This window comes from Mustela erminea, chromosome 17 (genome assembly GCF_009829155.1).
Source record: "Mustela erminea isolate mMusErm1 chromosome 17, mMusErm1.Pri, whole genome shotgun sequence".
NCBI classification, from domain to species: Eukaryota; Metazoa; Chordata; class Mammalia; order Carnivora; family Mustelidae; genus Mustela; species Mustela erminea.
The window spans coordinates 17,849,827-17,868,011 of NC_045630.1; the positions used below are offsets into that span (position 1 = coordinate 17,849,827).

The following is an 18,185-nucleotide window of genomic DNA, read 5'->3' on the forward strand; positions in this document are numbered from 1 at the left end:
TGGGTCTTAGGTCCACACTCCCGACCCCACTGCAAGGTGGATGCAGTTCAGTTGTGCAGATCTGAGCTGGGGCTCTGGTTCCATGCATCCTAGCTATGTGATCTTGTTTGTATATGTTGCTAATGCTTTCCACAGCTTTGTTTTCTTATCTGAAAAGTGGGGATAACACTACTTTCATGGGGCTGTGTTCTGGATTCTAAAGAATTAGGGATTTCTCCACTTTCTAGGGAAGACCATGCATTAGCTCACTTATCTCCATGAGTTAGGAACTGCAGTACTCAGCCCTGCCAAAAAAAAAAAAAAAAAAGATAATCAAAAGGGTTAAAGGGTTTCGTTGTTATTATTCCTTATCAAATGTGGTCCTGGTATCTAAATATTACCCACAGTGGATCTGACTCCTCCCTTTTGCTGGGTCCTACATTTAGGACCTCCACTTGGCAAGGACTTCCTGAATACCAGCTGAACCTCTGCCAGCCTTCACAGTAACTATTGGTTAGGGGTAGAGGGGAATGTGGTGACAGGAAGTGGAGATGTGTTCCAACCCTCTGTCAATTTTCTTAGGGCAGAAATCAGAGCTCATGATGACATCTAATGGCTACATTCTCACTCATATTCTCCACATTACATCTTGTTAGCTATTGCTGCATTAACAAATTACCAAGCAAAGCTTCCCAGTTTAAAATAATAAGCATTTATTACTTCACACAGTTTCCAAGGATCAGGGATTTGAGAGCCACTTAGATAAATAGTTCTGGCTTTGGGTGTCTTGTGAGGTTTCAATCCAGTCGTCAGCCAGATGTGCAGTCATTCTGAACTCTCGGCTGGGGTTAACGGGTCCCCTACAAGTTCACCGATGTGGCTGTTAACCATCTCCTCACCACAAGGCCCTCTTCATAAGGCTGCTCACGACACGGTGGCTGGCTTCCCTCAGAGCAAGTAATGAGGGGCAAGGGGGTGAGAGAGAGAGAAGGAGAGAGAGATATCAAGCAAACAGTGGAAGCCACAATGCTGGTTGTGATCTAGCTTCAGAAGCTGTGCACTGACAATTCTACTTTATTGTATTTATTAGAACCAAGTCATTGAGTGTAGCCTACACAAAAAAGGAAAGAGATTAGGCTGACTTCTTAAAGGGAGGCGTATCACAGAATTTGTAGACGTATTTTAAAATTTTTATTTAATTTTTAAATTCTTTTTTTTTTAAGTTTAGCTTTATTGAGGTATGACTGACACAAAAAAAATGTAAGATATTTAAAGTACACATTGTGGTGATTTGATACACATGTACATTGTGAGGGGTCTCTCCCCATCTAGTTAACACATCTGTCACCTCACATATTTATGTTTTTTGGGGTGGGGGTGAAAACACTGAAGTTCTACTCTCTTCACATATTTCAGTTACACAATACAATGTTACCAACTGCAGTCACTGTGTTTTACATCAGATCTTCAGGCCTCATTCAGCTTATGGCTGAAAGTCACACCCCTTGACCAGTATCTCCACAGTTCTCCCACTCCCAGCCTCTGGCAACCACCCTTGCATCTGGTTCTATAAGTTTGATTTTTTTTTATGCTCCACATATAAGTGACATCACACAGCATTTGTTTTTCTCAGTCTGACTTAACTCATTTAACATACTTTATGTCCCCAACATGTCTTTGTGCGTGGGGAGATGTCCTTCTTCTCACGGCTAACTTATATTCCATTGTGTGTGTTTATGTGTACACCGGAACTTCTTTGCCCATTCATCCCTTGATGGACACTTATGTGGGCATATTTTTTACACCACCATAACTGCAGAAAGTAAAAATGTAAGCAAGCATAATTTCTAAACTGAAAGGTGGGGGATTTGCTGCATGTTCTCGGTGTGACAGATATGCAACCTTTTTCTTAGAAGGAGGACAAAGGCCTTAGTGATCTTTGCTTAACAATACTGATAGACAATAGCCAAGAACTATTAATCTTATTTGCTTTCCAAGAAAAGAGTTACATATCCCACGTGGAAATATTTTTTAAGAGTCTCCCTTAACCGACTGTGGTAGGGATTAGTTGGGATGCTAGAGGTTGTGCCAGAACCCTAAAAGTGTTCACTGTTTGGTAGTTGTTATTACCTTGTAACCAAACCTTATTGACTCCACCTCTGAAGTCTTGGACATCTCTTCATCTTACTTACTAATCCCACTTGTCCTTGACCTCATTGAACGACCACAGAAGATCCTTGCTTCCCTTCTTGTCCTGGACCTCCTCTATATTCTCTTTGCTTTACAGAAGGGGTCAACTTTACTTTAAATCCTAATTATTAGCTTAGGCTTTATAGAAGCCCCATTTATCCACTGTTCAGGTTCAGGTTCACTGTTCACGGTTCCGGTCTACTGAGTGCCTGACACTCCTGAGACAGTGAGACTCAGCCAATTTGACTGAGTTTGTGGGAAGTCATTAAGGAGAAAACATGGAAAAATATTATCTAGCCATTGTGGAAAATTTTTAATTGTTCTGGCATGGATTTATGCAGAATAGAGAGAAGGCAACTGATGTTAAAAATGAGCTTCGCTCTCAACTTTAAAAAGACACCATTTTCTGGCTCAATGAAACATTGTCATTCCGTCTTTGGCGATATTTTCATGGGTCATTGAGTTTGTAGTCTGCAGTCTAGTTCTGAGTCTAGCAAAGACATCTGTTTGAGTATTCTAATATGAGTATTAAATTGATCATTTCCTTCCCTGCAATAATTTTGAAGGCTTAGTTGGAACTCCTGGGTGATCTGTTGGGTTTCTATCAGAGGTAATATAGCTGTTTAATGTGCATGCATTTGGATGATAAAATTTTGTGTAAGTGTTGAGTGTCAAGATTCTTTGCTGGTGTAATTTTCTGTGTATGGCGTAGACACAGAATGTTTCATTAGGGAAATGAACCCTTGGTGGGCCTTCAAGGAACTATGGCCTCCAACCCCTTTTTCCTGGCTGGCTTCTCGACAGCTTCTCTAAGGGGTTAATGATTAACAGCTGCCAATCCCAAATCCACAAGGTCTTTCTTCCTGGGTCAAGCCAAATTTCTGCTGTGCTGTGTTTCAACCTTTATCATCTCTTGAATTTATGGTCACCTACTTTTGAAAATGCATGTCACCAATAATTGCAGAGTCTTCTTCCATGCCAAAGAGAGGCAGTTGGCCCTGTGGTTAACAGCAGTCTCTGGAGCCATTAATTGCCTCCACTGAATGCCTAAATGTTGAAACATCATTATGCTACCCCTTAGCCCTAATGTCTTGGGCAATATAACTTCTTTGTCTCTTGATCTCCTCTTCTTAAAATTAAGGATAATTATCATCATAGGTTTACTTTAACATTTCAATAGTTAATATATGGATGAAACACTTAAAACCCAAGCACACTGAATACTACGTAAGGTGATAATTATTATCACTATTATCTAAAGGATATGGATCGTGATAACTGGGAACTCTGGTGACACTATCAAGGGAATGTTTATTTAGTTGAGTCTTATAAATGATCATTTTTATTTGGTATATCCAAATTAATTTTGGCAAACTAACCTGCAGAAATGGCACTAGTCTAGAGAGAAGCTCTAAATTCTATTGCAAAGAAGGCCCTGTTCTGATTTTTAATTACAGAATGGGGAAACAAGATCGTCTGCTATGATGTGAAGGTTTATAGGGAACTAGAAAAGCAGTTCACTATTATTTGGGATAACAATCTGAGACAGAATAACCTTATTCAAATACTGATTCTTCTATAAACAGAGGATTCAAATGACCCTGCTTTGGACCGCAGACTTCACTGGGCAGAATTTATGCCACACCAGTTAGTAGATGGTTGTCTTCTCCTTTGTATCTGCTTCTCCACTCCATGAATTGTGACCTTTCACTGTCCAGCCCAATGACCTGTGGCTACAGTAAGGGGACTGCATCCCCCTGCAATACATATTCAACATGACCCTTGCAGCTGGTATGAGAAAATACTGGTTGGGAGAATTTTCCTTAAAATGTGACTTGACTAAGTGACACTACTGAAGGATTATTGAACTTCTCTTCACCTGTTCAGTATATTACAATCCTTTATATTCCAGAAACACAGTATGTAGCTCCAAAGATACCCAGCACAAGCTAACCTGGTTTTTTCTGCCTAGTAACAAAAAGGACACACTTTTTCCCCATAGGTGTGCCCATCTGGAAGCTACACAGAGATACCGCACATCATCTGCAGAAATGAGATTATGCAACCACTTCACAACCTTCTTGATAGCTTGAGTCCATCGTATCCTTGTCAGGAGGTCTTCCAGAAGCTTGAACCTATTTTTAGTCTCATTCTGTTGTGATCTCATCCTGATTGCCTGCTCATTTTCATGCTATCTGCTGGCTAGATGATAAAAGGAAATTATCACCAATGATTAAGTAGACCAGTGGTCCCAACTTGGCTGTGCGTCAGAAAATAGGGGAAGCTTAAAAGATTAGAATCCAAAATGACCTGCAGACTTGTTTCAATGTCCGAAGCTAGGATTCAGCAGGTTGTATGGTCAAGAAACAGCTCAGGTACCTTCTCTATAGCCATTCTATGAACTGGTTTGGGGAACAATAGCCTTAAAAATTTATGGAAACAAATTAAATATTTTAATTATCAAAATTGTACTAACAACCATCTTAAAAAAAAATAATACAAAGAAAAGAAACAATGACTTCAGTCTTCAAAGATTTCATTGGTTAACCAGGAAAAATATACAAGACTTTATGCTGTTGATAATCACAATGCTATGGTTGATTTTTTACAACCTTTACCAATTTAATACCCATGCCTTTAGCCAACTTTCCTTTCCTGGTGGGATAACTCCAACTTTTATTGCTGCCTTATTATCACTCCTGATTAGCCAATGCAGATACAGAAGCTGAAGCCAAGGTCATATCACTGGTAAAGGATGGGGATGGACTAATACCTCAAGCATTGCCCCTCATGCCAGACCCTGAACCACCTAATTCTGTTGGTTGGACATGTAGATGTGTCCAAGGGAGTTAAGACACAAAACCTCCAGGCCTGCAGTCAAACACTTTTACTAAGTTTGCCTTTATCAAACAAAGTATGACAACATGTATCACTTCTCTTTGTCTCCCATGTGTCGAGGGAGAATTCAAAAGAAATTCAGATTTGGCACCCTTTGGTGGCAATTTTAGGAATATGATAAAGATATCCACCAAAGGAGAGTGCTATATGTTCTTTTGGGACATCTTATTCCATGTTTGCCCCTGTGCATCAAAGGAAATCTGTGAAGTCATGAATTCTTTGCAGTTGGGTCCAGAGCTAAGAACTACTGATTTCAAATGATAGAAAGTCAATACATTTTGAAGAATGACTGTTGGTAATACACAGATTTCAAATAACCTCATTGGAGAGTAATTGTGAATCATGAGGGTTTCCAAACTTGGTTTTAAGACTTTGAAACAAAGACAAACCAATTGGCACTTGGGCAAGGGCTATTCTATTTTATTAACTTCAAATCGGAGCTAATGACCTAGAAAACTTAAATGAATCTAAGAGGTTTCTTGAATTACGATCACGCCCATTTGGAGAAATGCTACATATCTCTCTCTAAGTGGGCATATTACTCTCTGTAAATTACATATGGTTGAAGTTCCCAAGTTGGGAACAAGGGAAAAGGTGGCCAGACAGGAAGCTGATGTAAATATTGTGGGAGAGACTTAGGTTCGATCCAACTTACTGTATTTGACTGTAAAGAGGAAGGGACTTCTTTTTCAGATATTAAGGTTTTTCTGGACTTACAGAAAAAAAACAAAAACAACAACAACAACAAAAAAACTTGTGTTTTTGATTCCAAAACATAGGACATAAACTTCCCTCTCTTTAAGACAAAGGCCTTCTCCACCTCAAAGCTGAGACCCATTTCCCAAGGGGAAAGTAATTTTGGCAGGAAAGTGAAATAATGGGCTGTCTGGCTGGGTCTGAGCTAACCTCAGAGAGGTTTTGCTGCTTTGAAAGAGGTGCTCACAGATACCACTTCTAGATTCCCTTATTCATGTAAAAACTGAAAAGTACCTTTCTCCCCAAGAGGACCAGCCCCTGAGGTCTTCTTAGTATTTGCACATGGCCTTGAGGGCAGGACAGGACAACCTTTTTTTTCACTGTATCCCTCGAGGCTTGCACAGTGCCCAGGATATCATTCCCAACCCACTGAGATTCCCCCACCATGGAACTCAACTCTTGATCAGTTCTCACTACAGTTTCTTATCTTTTTCCAATGGAGTACGGCCTCTGAGATTTGGAAGAAAGACAGATAGGAAACCCCACATAGGTGCCAGCCCTCCTGTTACTTTTTACACAAGAGATCAAACACTTTTATCAAATGGACCACCCATGGCCAGGACTCACTGGGAGGAAAGGCTGGCCAGTGGGGCTAGGCGACATTACCATGTGAATGGGCTTGTCCATGAAGGAGGGTTCCAGGCAGTGAGGTACGACAGCGTCTTCACCTTCCCTGAGACTTAGCGGCTCGAGCCCTCACTCATCAGAGGAGGAGGGGATGGTCTCCTTTTTGCAGGTGCTGTGCTTGGCTCGGTGCCGCTGGAGGTGATTGGACCTGGTGAAGGCCTGGCCGCAATCCTCACACTGGTAAGGCCTCTCCCCGTTGTGCACCCGAATATGCTGGGCAAGCTCCGAGGCGATTCGGAAGGCCCTGCCGCACTCGGCGCAGAGAAAGCCCTTCTCCCCGGAGTGGATCTGCTGGTGCCGCTTCAGGGTTGAGGAGCGGGCAAAGGCCTGGCCACACTGGGTGCAAGGAAAGGGCCTCTCCCCCGTGTGGATGCGCTGGTGGCGCACAAGGCGCGAGGGCTGCGCGAAGGCCACGCCGCAGTCGGCGCACTTGAAGGGCCTCTGGCCAGTGTGCAGCGTCTGGTGCTCGATCAGGTTGGAGGATTTGGTGAAGCACTTGCCGCAGGTGGGGCAGGGGAAGGGCCGCTCGCCTGAATGCACACGCTGGTGCTCCATCATTCGACTGGCCACGGCGAACTCCCTGTCGCAAGCGGGGCAGCGGAAGGGCTTCTCGCCCAGGTGCGTGCGCTGGTGGCGCAGCAGCGACAGTGGCTTGTTGAAAGTCAGACCGCACTCGGCGCACGGGAAGGGCTTGTTGTTGCTGTGCATGTTGCGCTGGTGTTTGCGCAGGTCGGAGGAACGCACGAAGGCCTTCCCGCAGTCCGGGCATGGGTAGGGTTTCTCCCCCGTGTGGGTGCGGATGTGCTTGCGGTGGTCGGAGGACCAAGTGTAGGCCTTGTCGCAGAAGGGGCACTGGTAGGGCCGCTCGCCCGTGTGCAGGCGGCGGTGCTGCTGGAGCGTGCCCCGGTGAGAGTAGGTCTTCCCGCACAGCTCACAGGCATAAGGCTTGGTGCCCCGCGGCTGCGAGGGACCCAGGGGATTGCTGGGCTTCTGGAAGGCCCTTCCTCCCCGCAAGCACTTATACGGATGTGCCTCTCCTTGCCCCGCCTCATGCGCACCCTCCAGCTTCTGGCCCTTCCTGCCGGTCCGCGCTTTGGCCAGCATCGCTGCTGCCAGACTGGCTGGGGGGACAGAACCCCGGGCCGGGGTGCGCGTCTCCTGCGTGGGGAGGTCCCAGTTGCCCCCCGGCTTGGGGAAACACATCGGAGAGGAGCTGTCTGGGGATGTGTCTACGCCTCTCTGTGCACAGAAATCTCTTCCCGTCTCAGGGAAGCTGGATGGGACGCCCAAGGCAGCGTCCAGGTTTGCCCTGGAGTCTCCATCATCTCCGGCAAGTAGTGAGTCCCTAAGCGGTTGCGTCCGACCTAACAACTTGTGCGACAGGTCGCTAGGGAGGGTCCCCGGAGGCGTGCCTGGTCCAGGGGAGTCCTGGTTCCGGGTGATCTTGGACTCACCGCTTCCCCAGCCGGCCTTCTTTCCAGGCGTCACTGTCGGTTCCTTCCCGACGCCCCCGGCACTAACGGGGCTGGAGAATTTCTCTCCTTCACTGGGTGGATGATGCCAGGGCAAGTCAGGACTGTCTTGAGTCTCTTGCGAGCTGTTTCTTGGATAGACCTGGTGATCAGGGTCCCCAGGGCTCCCTTTGTCTCCTGCCTCCCCGCCATCCTCATCTTCTCTGTCTAAGCTCACGCTCAGGATCCGGGGGTCATGAGCTTCCTCACTCAAGCTGCAGAGAGGAGACACCTTGCCGCGCCTTTCCTGGGGGTCCACCTGTGTCATGACGTCAGGCACGTCTGGTCCTGCTCCTCCTAGACGGAATCTTTGCTTGGCTCAGGATACCTGCACAAAGGAAGTTTATTTATTTATTTTTTTTGTTTGCCTAATATATGTCTTTTATTTTTATATATTCTTAGAGAAACATTTTTATTATTGAATTATAGTTGGCATACAATGTTATATGTATGTATTTTTAATTTAGGTATATCATACACACATGTATGTATATACGTATACACACATTCATTGTGTGTTTCTTTTTCTTTTCCACTAAGTACTGACTTTTTCTTTCTTTCTTTCTTTCTTTCTATCTTTCTTTCTCTCTCTCTCTGTTTTTTTTTTTTTAACAAAGACAGTGTTTTCAGTTACCTTCAGTGTAAATGTTTCACTTTTCCCCAAGTGTGCCGTATTTATCCCAAGGCATTTCTGGCAAACGCCACAGGCCCCCCGGCTGTGTGCGTACCCTGATTCGAGAAGCATTGACTTAGCGTTTGACAGCAAGGCATGAGACAAGGAAGCCATTGAGTTTTATTTTCTAAGTGGTTTTATTTTAGCTTGAAGACAGGGAGAAAGCCTGCTAAGGTTGGTGAATAAGGATTGTTTGTGTGAGCCGTTTGTTTTACAGGAGTCGCCGGAGCGAGAGGCAGGCTCCTACAGGTCTGGGGGTGAGGGGCAATTTCAGACCAGGGGGCTGAGTTTGCTTTTGTCTGGAGAGAACCTTCTGGGAAACTCAGAGCGGGTAATGCTAGCAGTTTCACTTTCTGGGCAGACATTAGGAACCAGGTAAAATGCTGAGCACGCACAACCAGGATTTCATTTCTTCTTCCCAGCAACCATTAAGAGAGATGCTGTTACTGTTTTCATATTCTTTCCATTTTACAGACCAGGATAGGGAGGTCTAATGAGGTTTCCTATCTGCCCAAGGCCACACGGCTCAGGGACAGCAGCCCTGAGGCTTCTCTTTCGCTTGAGGCCGTTATGTTAAACCCAGAGCTGGAGGTACTACCTCCCAGATGTGGCCTCCAGACTAAGGCCAGCCCTGGGGCTGGGCCATGCCCAAGAGCAGCCACAGCATCCTGGGGGGAGAGCCCTTGCTTGCTGCAGGCATCAAAGCCCCTTGTGTTTTCTGGGCCAAGGAGGCTTGGCTGTAGGGCCTCACCACTGGGCTCCTCCCTGCTCGTGTTGACCCAAACTGCCCTCTGCAGAGAAAGAGGCCAGGAGACATGCTGTGGAGACTGTTGCCTGGGGTGGTCAGGAGTGTTAGTCACTGAGCATTTACTTTCAGAAAAGGAAGAGCTCCTTCTTTCCTCCTCCGCCCACCTTCCACTGCCTCTGGCGGGATAAGAGGAGCCATCGCTGCCCTTGGTGGCCCCGATGCGCTCGGGCAGGACACGTTGTATCACCTGCCAGCAAGAGGTAGTCATTCACTCAACAGATGTGTGCCAAACCCTCAAAATCATAAGCCTGTGTCTCAGCAAGTGTCTCAGTCTTGTTTTTTCACCGGAAAGGTGGAAGGTAGTACTGTATGGTCTGTGTGAAGCTCTTGTACATGGCTGACTTCCAAGGACTAGTGCGTTGTCCCATATACTGTCAATTCCCCACCCCCCACCCCCCGCCACAAGCAGGACTTCTGGGAGGTGTCCAGACAGTTTCATGGTCAAGGGGCACATAATAAGGCCATATCCTAGCCCCACCTCATCAAACTGCCTCGCCCGATCATAAACCCAGTTATTGTGAGCTTGTGTGTGTGTGTGTGTGTGTGTGTGAGTGTGTGTGTGTGTGTGTGTGTGTGTGTGTGTGTGTGTATAGGAGGGGAGCAATGCGGAGGAATCTTCACTTTGTACTTGGGAACAGAAGCCAAAGTTGGAAGGAGGGCATAATGCCATGGTGGCTGGGGTCCAGCATCTTATGTCCCTTTGTGGCCTGAAGCCCAGGGACCACTCCCTCCCCCTGACATCCCTCTCCATCCCCATTACAGGTCCGAGTGTGGCTGGCATAGCCCTGGGCAGGAAACCGGGCTCGATGTACTTTGGGCACACTGGTTCTTAGAAGAGTGGCTGCGTGCATGCGTGCGTGCGTGTCTGTCTGATTAACAGAAAGGACACAGCGCTAGCCAGCTAGGCATGGTGTCCTCAGGCCAGCATGCCTGATCGGGGACTGTGGTCTGCGAGCACGAACGGCAAAGGGATGCTGGACTTGACTGAAACTGACTCTTTGGGCTTCTTTCTTTCTCTGGGACGACACGCTGCACATGTTCAGATGGAACTGCGTGCAGACCACTCACTTCCCCCTCCCCCCACGCCCCCTCCCGCACTCGGACCCAACTTTATACCCGTGTCTCATTCCCCTTCCTCTGAGCCACAGGTGAGCCTCCTCCGGGCAGCGCGCAGCGCTCTGCCAGCTCACAGCTTCTCAGAAGCCTGACAGAAGGTTGTCTTTTCAGATGGGAAATCCCTCCCCGGTCTGAAGCCAAGCCCTGGGGAATGCATTCTGCTTTCTTTCTCTGGGACCTGCGAGAGGTTCTCTCTGGACCACCGACAAGACCAAGAGGAAGGCAGGGGCTCAGGGTGGGATTTTCTGGCCGAGGCTACACAATTATTCCTGGTCCGGAAGAGCACGGGTGCCACACTGTGGCTGGAGCGGCTGCTCTCCAGACACGCTGACCCCCAGTGGCTCTCAGAGCACAGCCCTTTCCTGGAACTTCCACGACCCTTGCCAGCCAGGAGTGGCCCAAACGCAGCCTCCAGCTTACCCACCTCATGCGGGGACACCTTGCAGAAGCCTGGCCTGAGGGCTTGTTCCAGCTCAGCCCCTGCCCCCTCCCTGCCTCCCTTCCATAGACTGTTCTAGGTCCATCCCTGGGCAGGCACCTCCCGCCTTCTCCTCTGCCTTTAGGCCTCCCTCTCCACCTTTGGCTCTGACACAGATAGTTGCTTACCTGGGAAATGCAGACCGCGGCGTGCGCCCCCCACCCTGGCTTCTGTCACATGTGGCCTCTCGGTCCCTTGGAAACTGAGTTTGGTACAAATCAGCAGAGATGGTGTCTCTGTCCCTCACGCTTTTGTGTCCAGTCCAGCAGCTGCAGAGAGAGCTTGAGGAGGTGGGGCCAGTGTAATACACTCGACCTTCCTGCCTGCATCCCAGAGAGCAGCCTGGGAAATAGAGCGGGGCTGCCCTCTCTCACTGCCTGAACGATCCTGCCTTCCCTCTGCTCCCGCCTCCCCTCCTGCCAGAGCCTCCCTCCGGCCCCCTCCTCCCTCAGAAAGGTTGCTTCGTCCTCCTGCAGGTGGCCCTTCCCTCCTGCTCACTCTCATTGCTTCTTGCCAGGAGAGCGAACAGCCCCTCCTTCAGTCCTGCCCCTGTATGGCCATAGGCCACTGTCCCGGGTGAACTTCCTGGGGAAGCATGCTTTTTCCCTCCCTGGCGGGCAGGACTACCTCCCCCTTTATGGTGCCCACCTTTTGTAGCGCTGGGGTTTGAACAGCGATGTTCCTATAATTTTCTGAAGTACTCATTGGCTCAGAGATGCCCATAGCAATTTCACGGGGGGTGGGATGCACGGATATTGTTTTATCTCCTTATTCATACGGATGCTAGGCCCGTCTGGGACCTCTCTTCATCTCTCAGTGTTGGTTCTCAAGCAGGTTCATTTTGAAGAAAAAGATTGGCCCAGGATATGAGACTCACTGTGTCCGGAACTTCTGCCCACTCAAGTCTAGTGTGTCTTTATTAAGGTGAAAGATCAGGACATTAAAATAGGAGATGGGAGTGTGGTACCTGTGATGTCATTAGGTGGCCAGAAATTACACTAGTTGACAGCAGGGTTCTGGGAGTGGCCTTGAATCTTACCACTCACTGGCTGTGTGACTTTGAGTGAGTTACTTAACCACTCTGTGCCTTAGCTTCCTCATCTGTAAAATGAGAATCCCCATGTGATGGCACTGAACAGTGGCATCCCCACCATGGGGGTCCTACAGGATCAAATAGAGCCCCTGCAGTGAAGTGTGGATGCCACAGATACATGGACTCTTTGGGCAAGAAGATCCTTAGCCATCCCACATTCTCAAAAGGGCCATGATCCAAAAAAGGTTGAGAACCATTAGTGTCAGTGGGGGTGGTGGAGGAGGGGAAAACAGGCCCTTAAAATAAAATATCTCCCATAGCAACTTATCAGATGGTGTTGCCACCAACCCACATCCCAACACTGTTGCTCAAAATGTCCCAAGTGGCCATATTGTGCAGGCTTGGGCTTCAGACGCCCTTTGGCAGGGAAGCAGCTAAATTCCTCAGGGAGGGCCTGTGGAGGTGAGAGCTGGGGCTGGGCTCAGCCTGTGTGTGTCCCTCCCCACTCCCGGCGTCACTGCTGTGGACACGGACTGAGAGTTTCCTTGTGCTAACTCCGTGCTCACACACCACTGGTGGCATCTGCAGGAACCTCACCACATTCCGATGGAGCGGCTCCTGCCGATGTTGTTCCCACTTCCAGACGGGGGATACCGAGGCACAGACAGCTTAGTACGTTATCTACATAGACGAGCTGTGATACGGGTCTGAGCTGGGAGGGTCACATTCGTCACCACACAGCACAAGTGGCCCACACGCTGTCCCTTCAGAGCCTGCGTGTTTGCCCTTGGCCTGAAGGCACCCTCATTTCCTCTTGAAAACTCTTAGTTCCTCCCCACCCCCTGCAAGGCTGTGTGACCTGGGTATGCGTGGCCATGGCAAGCACTCTCTCAGAAGACCCCTTCCCACAGAAAAGTTGCCCATTGGACAATGATGCCAGCGAATGCCTACTGCTTAGTGTCCAGCCTGGACAGCCTGTTTCTCATCATGCTTCATTTCTAGAATCTGTAACAATTAATGAATTACCATATGCCATGGGACTTCCACATGAACTTGCCCACTTTGTCTCTTCCTTGCTTTTCAAGGCACACTGGTGTTACCGTCTCCCTGCTACCGGCTAGGCCACCTAGCATTGAATGCGGTAAGGAGTGGCCTGCGTGCTACCTATACAGAGAAATAATGCCTCCCTGGGTCACCCACCCTGAGAAGTCCCCTTAACCATCTCTTAAATCCCACTTTGAGGTGTTGTGCACCTTTTCCGTGTAGGAGACGCCACCATCCTGATAAGTGGCACCCAGTGGGCTGATCCAATCTTGGAACTGCATTCTGGGTCTTGTTCAGATCGCTGGCCAACCTGCTGCTCAGACCCCTCTCATTTCTGGGATGCCTCCCACTTCTGACAGTACGAGCACATTTATTGTCTCATCTGGTTTTCCCAGCAGTTGCTGGAAGAACCGCCAGATATTGGAGTTAAAGGACTTTCCCGTAGGACCACATCTTCCCCCCAACACACACCTTTCGGAGAACTTTCAGAATTTATACCATTCTGCTCAATCCCTTAGGTGCAGAAACAAGGGATGTTGTTTTTCCTTATTTGTTATTATTTCCAAGTTGGCCTTCAAAATCTGGCATTTTCCTAGAGCTGCCCTGACCGGCAGTAGTAAAAATAAGTGTCCTCCTGCCCGCTTGTCTGGGGAGGGAATAAAGCAGTGGTGGAGAGAGGAGTGCGAGGCAGTGAGGAGAGGAGAAGGCACTTGGCCTCCACTAGGTACCACGTAGGGGCTCAGCAGTGCCTGTGAACTACTTGGCTGGCTGGCGGGAACTGAGTGATATGGATAGAAAACAGGTCTGACCCTCCATCTTGGGGGATGCCTAGCACCTTGCTGAGTTGGTGAACGATGGCTTTGTCTGGACATTGGGTCAGATAGGGATTCTGAGAGGACCTGAGATACTTCCCAAGTTCCATACATGAGACCCTGGAGCTTGGACCCCACTCCCCTCCAAGCCTCCCCATGCTCTGCTGCCAGCTGTCACCAGCCCGCTTTCTTGCAGCAGCCCTGCATCATCCTTGATGTTCCTTAATGGAGCCTAGTTGGAGCCATTTAAGTGTCCCAAGCCCAATGGAGACTTGATTTATTTATTTAAAGATTTATTTGTTCATTTACTTCTTTGAGAGAGAGCACGAGAGCACAAGTGGGTGGGCAGGAGCAGAGGATGCGGGGAGAGAATGTCAAGCAGACTCTGCTGAGCACAGAGCCCCATCCCAAGACCCATGAGATCATAACCTGAGCCAAAACCAACCGTCAAATGTCCAAACGACTGAGTCACCCAGGCACCCCCACAAAGGAGACTTTAAATATTGTTGTTTTTCTCTTAGCCATCAAACTTTGTTGAGTAAGGGTATAGAAGTGAGAAGCAGAACTATAGGTGGGATAGGAACTTGGTACATGACCTTAGGTTAGACACATCTGATTTTAAATCCCAGTTCTATTTGTTGGATGACCTTGGTCAATTTCTTAACTTCTCTGAGTCTCAGTCTTTCTGTCCGTGGAATGAGAGTAAGAGCACTGTCATCGACAGGCTTGTTGTGAAAACACCCCGAAACAATATTTTTAAAGAATCTAGTCCAGTGTCAGCCATATGGTAGTTTTTCAACAAATTGTATTATTATTTTTATCCTAGAACTGGTGGGAGTTCGATGGTGTCTTTCTCCCATCCCCGTTCCTCTGGATTGATTTTCCTTAATTACCGGCCACCAGAAAGCCACCATTTTTCTGGCTGAGACCAGACTCCTTATCCCAAGCATCCCCGCTGAGAAGCTAGTCAAGCAGGTGTTTTGGAGGACTATGATAGCCTCAGAATAGTGACGTCATAAGCCTGGGCTCTTCACTGTGTTACACACAACACGTATAATCAGTGACGGGGTGGGAGTTTCGTGCTCCAGACAGGATAACAGGACATGGTGACGACTCCAAATACCAGCCCAGCACCTCCCTCAGAAGAGAATCAAGGGACACCATCACCCTTGGCTGACAAAACCACTTGCCCCTGGGGAAGGCTGCAGAGCGTAGTGACCGAGGATGAAGGCTTTAGAGTCAGGCTGCGTGGGTTGGTTAATCCTGCTTCTGACACTTGCTGCGTGACTACGGGGAAGTTACTCAACCTTTCTTCGTCCTGTCTCTTGATCTGTAACTTAAGGTTAGTAACCGGTATCGACCTTACAGAGTTATGGGGATTAAATGAGGTGACCATGCCTTGCGGCACACAAGCACTCAGCCCATATCAGATAATCGTAACATAATCTGGGGAGGTGAGAACTAGCCTCCACTATAGTCCAAACAGTGGAAAGCCGTGGAGAAACCCCCTCTGGTCTCCACCAGAACTCTCTTTTCCAGCTCTCCCGAGGTCTTACCTTATGGATGAGCTGTAAGAAGCGGAACCTCTTGGGTGACTCTCCAAGAAGATCAGCCCCTTCTTAGCTGCTCGAGGCCCACCTTGTGCTGTGGTGACCTTCCCTGATGAGCAGGAAAGCCCAAGGCCCACGGTCTAAGAGGACGAAACTTTAGCAGCAGGATGGGAATCTCCAAGGGTTCTGGAGCCCTCTGGGTACCACAGGCCAAACATTCAAACACTTACTCTCTCTCTTGACATAGTAACACATCGTCTTTGCCCTAGGGATAACACACCCTTCCAGGTCACAGAGACTCCCACCCCCACCCTCAACCTTGTGACCATGTGGAAGACAAAGAACACTGCAGACAGAACTTAGGAATCTCTCTGCTTTAGGTTTGCCTCCTGCCCTTGCTGGTCCTTCCAGGCTTGGAGACAGCAAGTCTGGGGAGGCTAGCAGGGAAGACACTGCCTGTCTTTAGCTAATTAACATACCTAAATAGAACGCTCTGCCATCTTGTATCAGCGGGAATCATTTTGACTAAGGATCCCTAGGCCTGGGGCACGATGAAGCTGTTGGAAATGGACGAGAAGGCATCAGGTCTCAGAATTCTGAATGAAAAGCTCTTAGAAATGATCGATCGCAGCCGCTCTGTTTTTGCAGTTGCTGAGAGACAAGCATTCACTCAGTTGTTGCATCTTTCATTTATTCATTCATCAAACGTTGTTGGAGCATCGATGTCTGTTTTTCAAACTGCCGGACAAAAACCTGTGAATAGGACAGTGAGTCACAACCAACCTTCTTGTTTGAATAGAATGGTGTAGCACAGAATGGACTAGAGTAGAACATATCAGAATATCTCCCACATAGTAAGGAAAAGTTGTAGCAAGTATTTTTTTTTTAATTTTAGTTTTATATACATATGTATGTGCAGGGTTGCAACAAAGGCTGTGCTTCTTACTCTAGTTTGCTTTGGTTCTTGATCAAAAATATTTGAAAAACACTGTACTTTGTACCAGTCTTGCTGTGCATAAGGATAATGGGGGGGACCTGGAGAAATAGGATGATTCCAGGGCCACACTCTTCTCAGAGATGGTTCAGGTCTGGGGGGATCCTAGAGTCTGCATTGCAACAAGCCCGGGCAGGATCCTGAGGCAGGAGTCCCAGCTACACCAACAAGCACAGCTCTGGGCCAGGCACTGGGCGGAGTGTGTGTGTTGGGGGGGGGGGGGTAAGGGGTAGGCAGGGGAACCAGGACAAGGCTAGGTCCCGCCTTCCGGGTTTCCCGGCAGCGTGCTGGAGGGCTCGGAGCCCCCGACTATCTCCCTCTCCTTTCCCCAGCCTGCGACGCTGCTTTGGGTTTGCTTCAGGTTTGCAAGGAGGCAGAATGCCTTTGCCCGGGCCTTGGGGAAGTCTTTCCCTGAAAAAATGCCTTTTGAATTGGGCCTTAAAGGATGAGTTTGAGTTTGCCAAGAAAAGAGGAGGATGGAAGGGGCCTCACTGCCGTTAGGAATTTCACACCATATTCTTCATGGCCTTTTCGGGTGGGGGGGTTGCGGGGGTGCTGGGGGCGCAGCCCTCCTCCGCGCCTCTGCGCAGGGACGGGCCTCCCCTGGCTCTCTGGCTCCGCCTCTGGCTCGCTTGCACAATGCCGGTGGGATTTGGGCTTCTGCCTCGCGGAGCTCTGAACTCCCAACTCCCCTGTTCTCCTAGGCCACACCACCTCCAGTCGCTGGCCACGGTACAAGGGGCCTTTTCTTTCCAAGGCCCCCACAAAACACACATGCTTTTCCTCGCAGCTGTCTAGCTCGGCTGCCTGAACACAGAGGTAATTCACAGGAGAGGCGTTTGAGGTTTCCATGAAAACATGCCTCCCCTCTGCTTTTCAGCTGCTGCACTGAGCATAGCCGGACAGAACCTCTCTTCTTAATGCTCTGGCCCTGGGTGTGAAGCCGCGATTTTGGAAAGAAATTCCCTTTAGGGTCCTTGGAATGCAGTATTACTCTGACCTCGTGGATTCTCCCGGCCAGGGTAAACTGAGGAGTGGTCCTGCCCCATCCCCCAGCGGTGGAAAGACCATAAAAACCTCTGGCAAATCGAACTAGAGTGTGTGGGCAGAAGATGGAGATAGACACACCAACAAAATTGTAAGCGGTTATAAAAACATAAAGACACCCTTTGCACAGTTTTATGTCATTACGTTTGAAAACAGTGAGGCCAGTGATGTCCTTATGTAACATGAATAAAGTTAGAGTCCCGGATTCAGAATAACAAGTATCAACAATCTGCCTGGGGCTGTGCCCCAGGAGGTGAAGATACCTCCCCAGACCCCAGTTCTTGGCTGTGCAGAAACAGACCTGATTTTTGACGGGGCACCCCAAGATTGCTGGGGTGAGTGGGGGTTTTACAGCAGAGGCATGATGATGTCAGACAGGACCACCGTGCGGATCGGAACCAGATGGTCCTGATTCAGGTCTTCAACCATGGTTCTTCATCCAGGAGGAGCCAGAAGGGAAAGGCGGAGAGGGGTGGCAGAAGCTCTGTGCATAAAGACATAGATCACTCTTTACCTGGAGAAACAGCGCTGGGGTGAGCAGGAGCCCAGGCAGAGGAACAGTACGTGCAAAGACCAGATACTGGTCTCAGATACTGCCAGGCTTGTCTGAGGGGCAGCAAAGAAGCCAGCGTAGCTGGGGATGGGACAGAAGGAATGGCCAGAGGAGTA

At 48.6% G+C, this 18,185-nt stretch overlaps 1 protein-coding gene across 1 annotated transcript; it reads right to left on the reverse strand.

Annotated features, from left to right (window-relative positions):
* Positions 1-676: 676 nt before the first annotated feature.
* Positions 677-11,364, reverse strand: ZNF648 (zinc finger protein 648). The gene is made up of 2 exons (XM_032319162.1): positions 11,165-11,364; positions 677-8,289 (listed from the first exon to the last, which is right to left on the reverse strand). The coding sequence occupies exon 2, from the start codon at positions 8,227-8,229 to the stop codon at positions 6,520-6,522; it is 1,710 nt and encodes a 569-aa protein (XP_032175053.1). The 5' UTR covers positions 8,230-8,289; positions 11,165-11,364; the 3' UTR covers positions 677-6,519.
* Between the last annotated feature and the right edge of the window lie 6,821 nt (positions 11,365-18,185).

Excerpts from the sequence above, each read along its gene's own strand:
- ZNF648 (XM_032319162.1), bottom strand. The coding sequence starts at position 8,229 with ATGACACAGGTGGACCCCCAGGAAAGGCGCGGCAAGGTGTCTCCTCTC.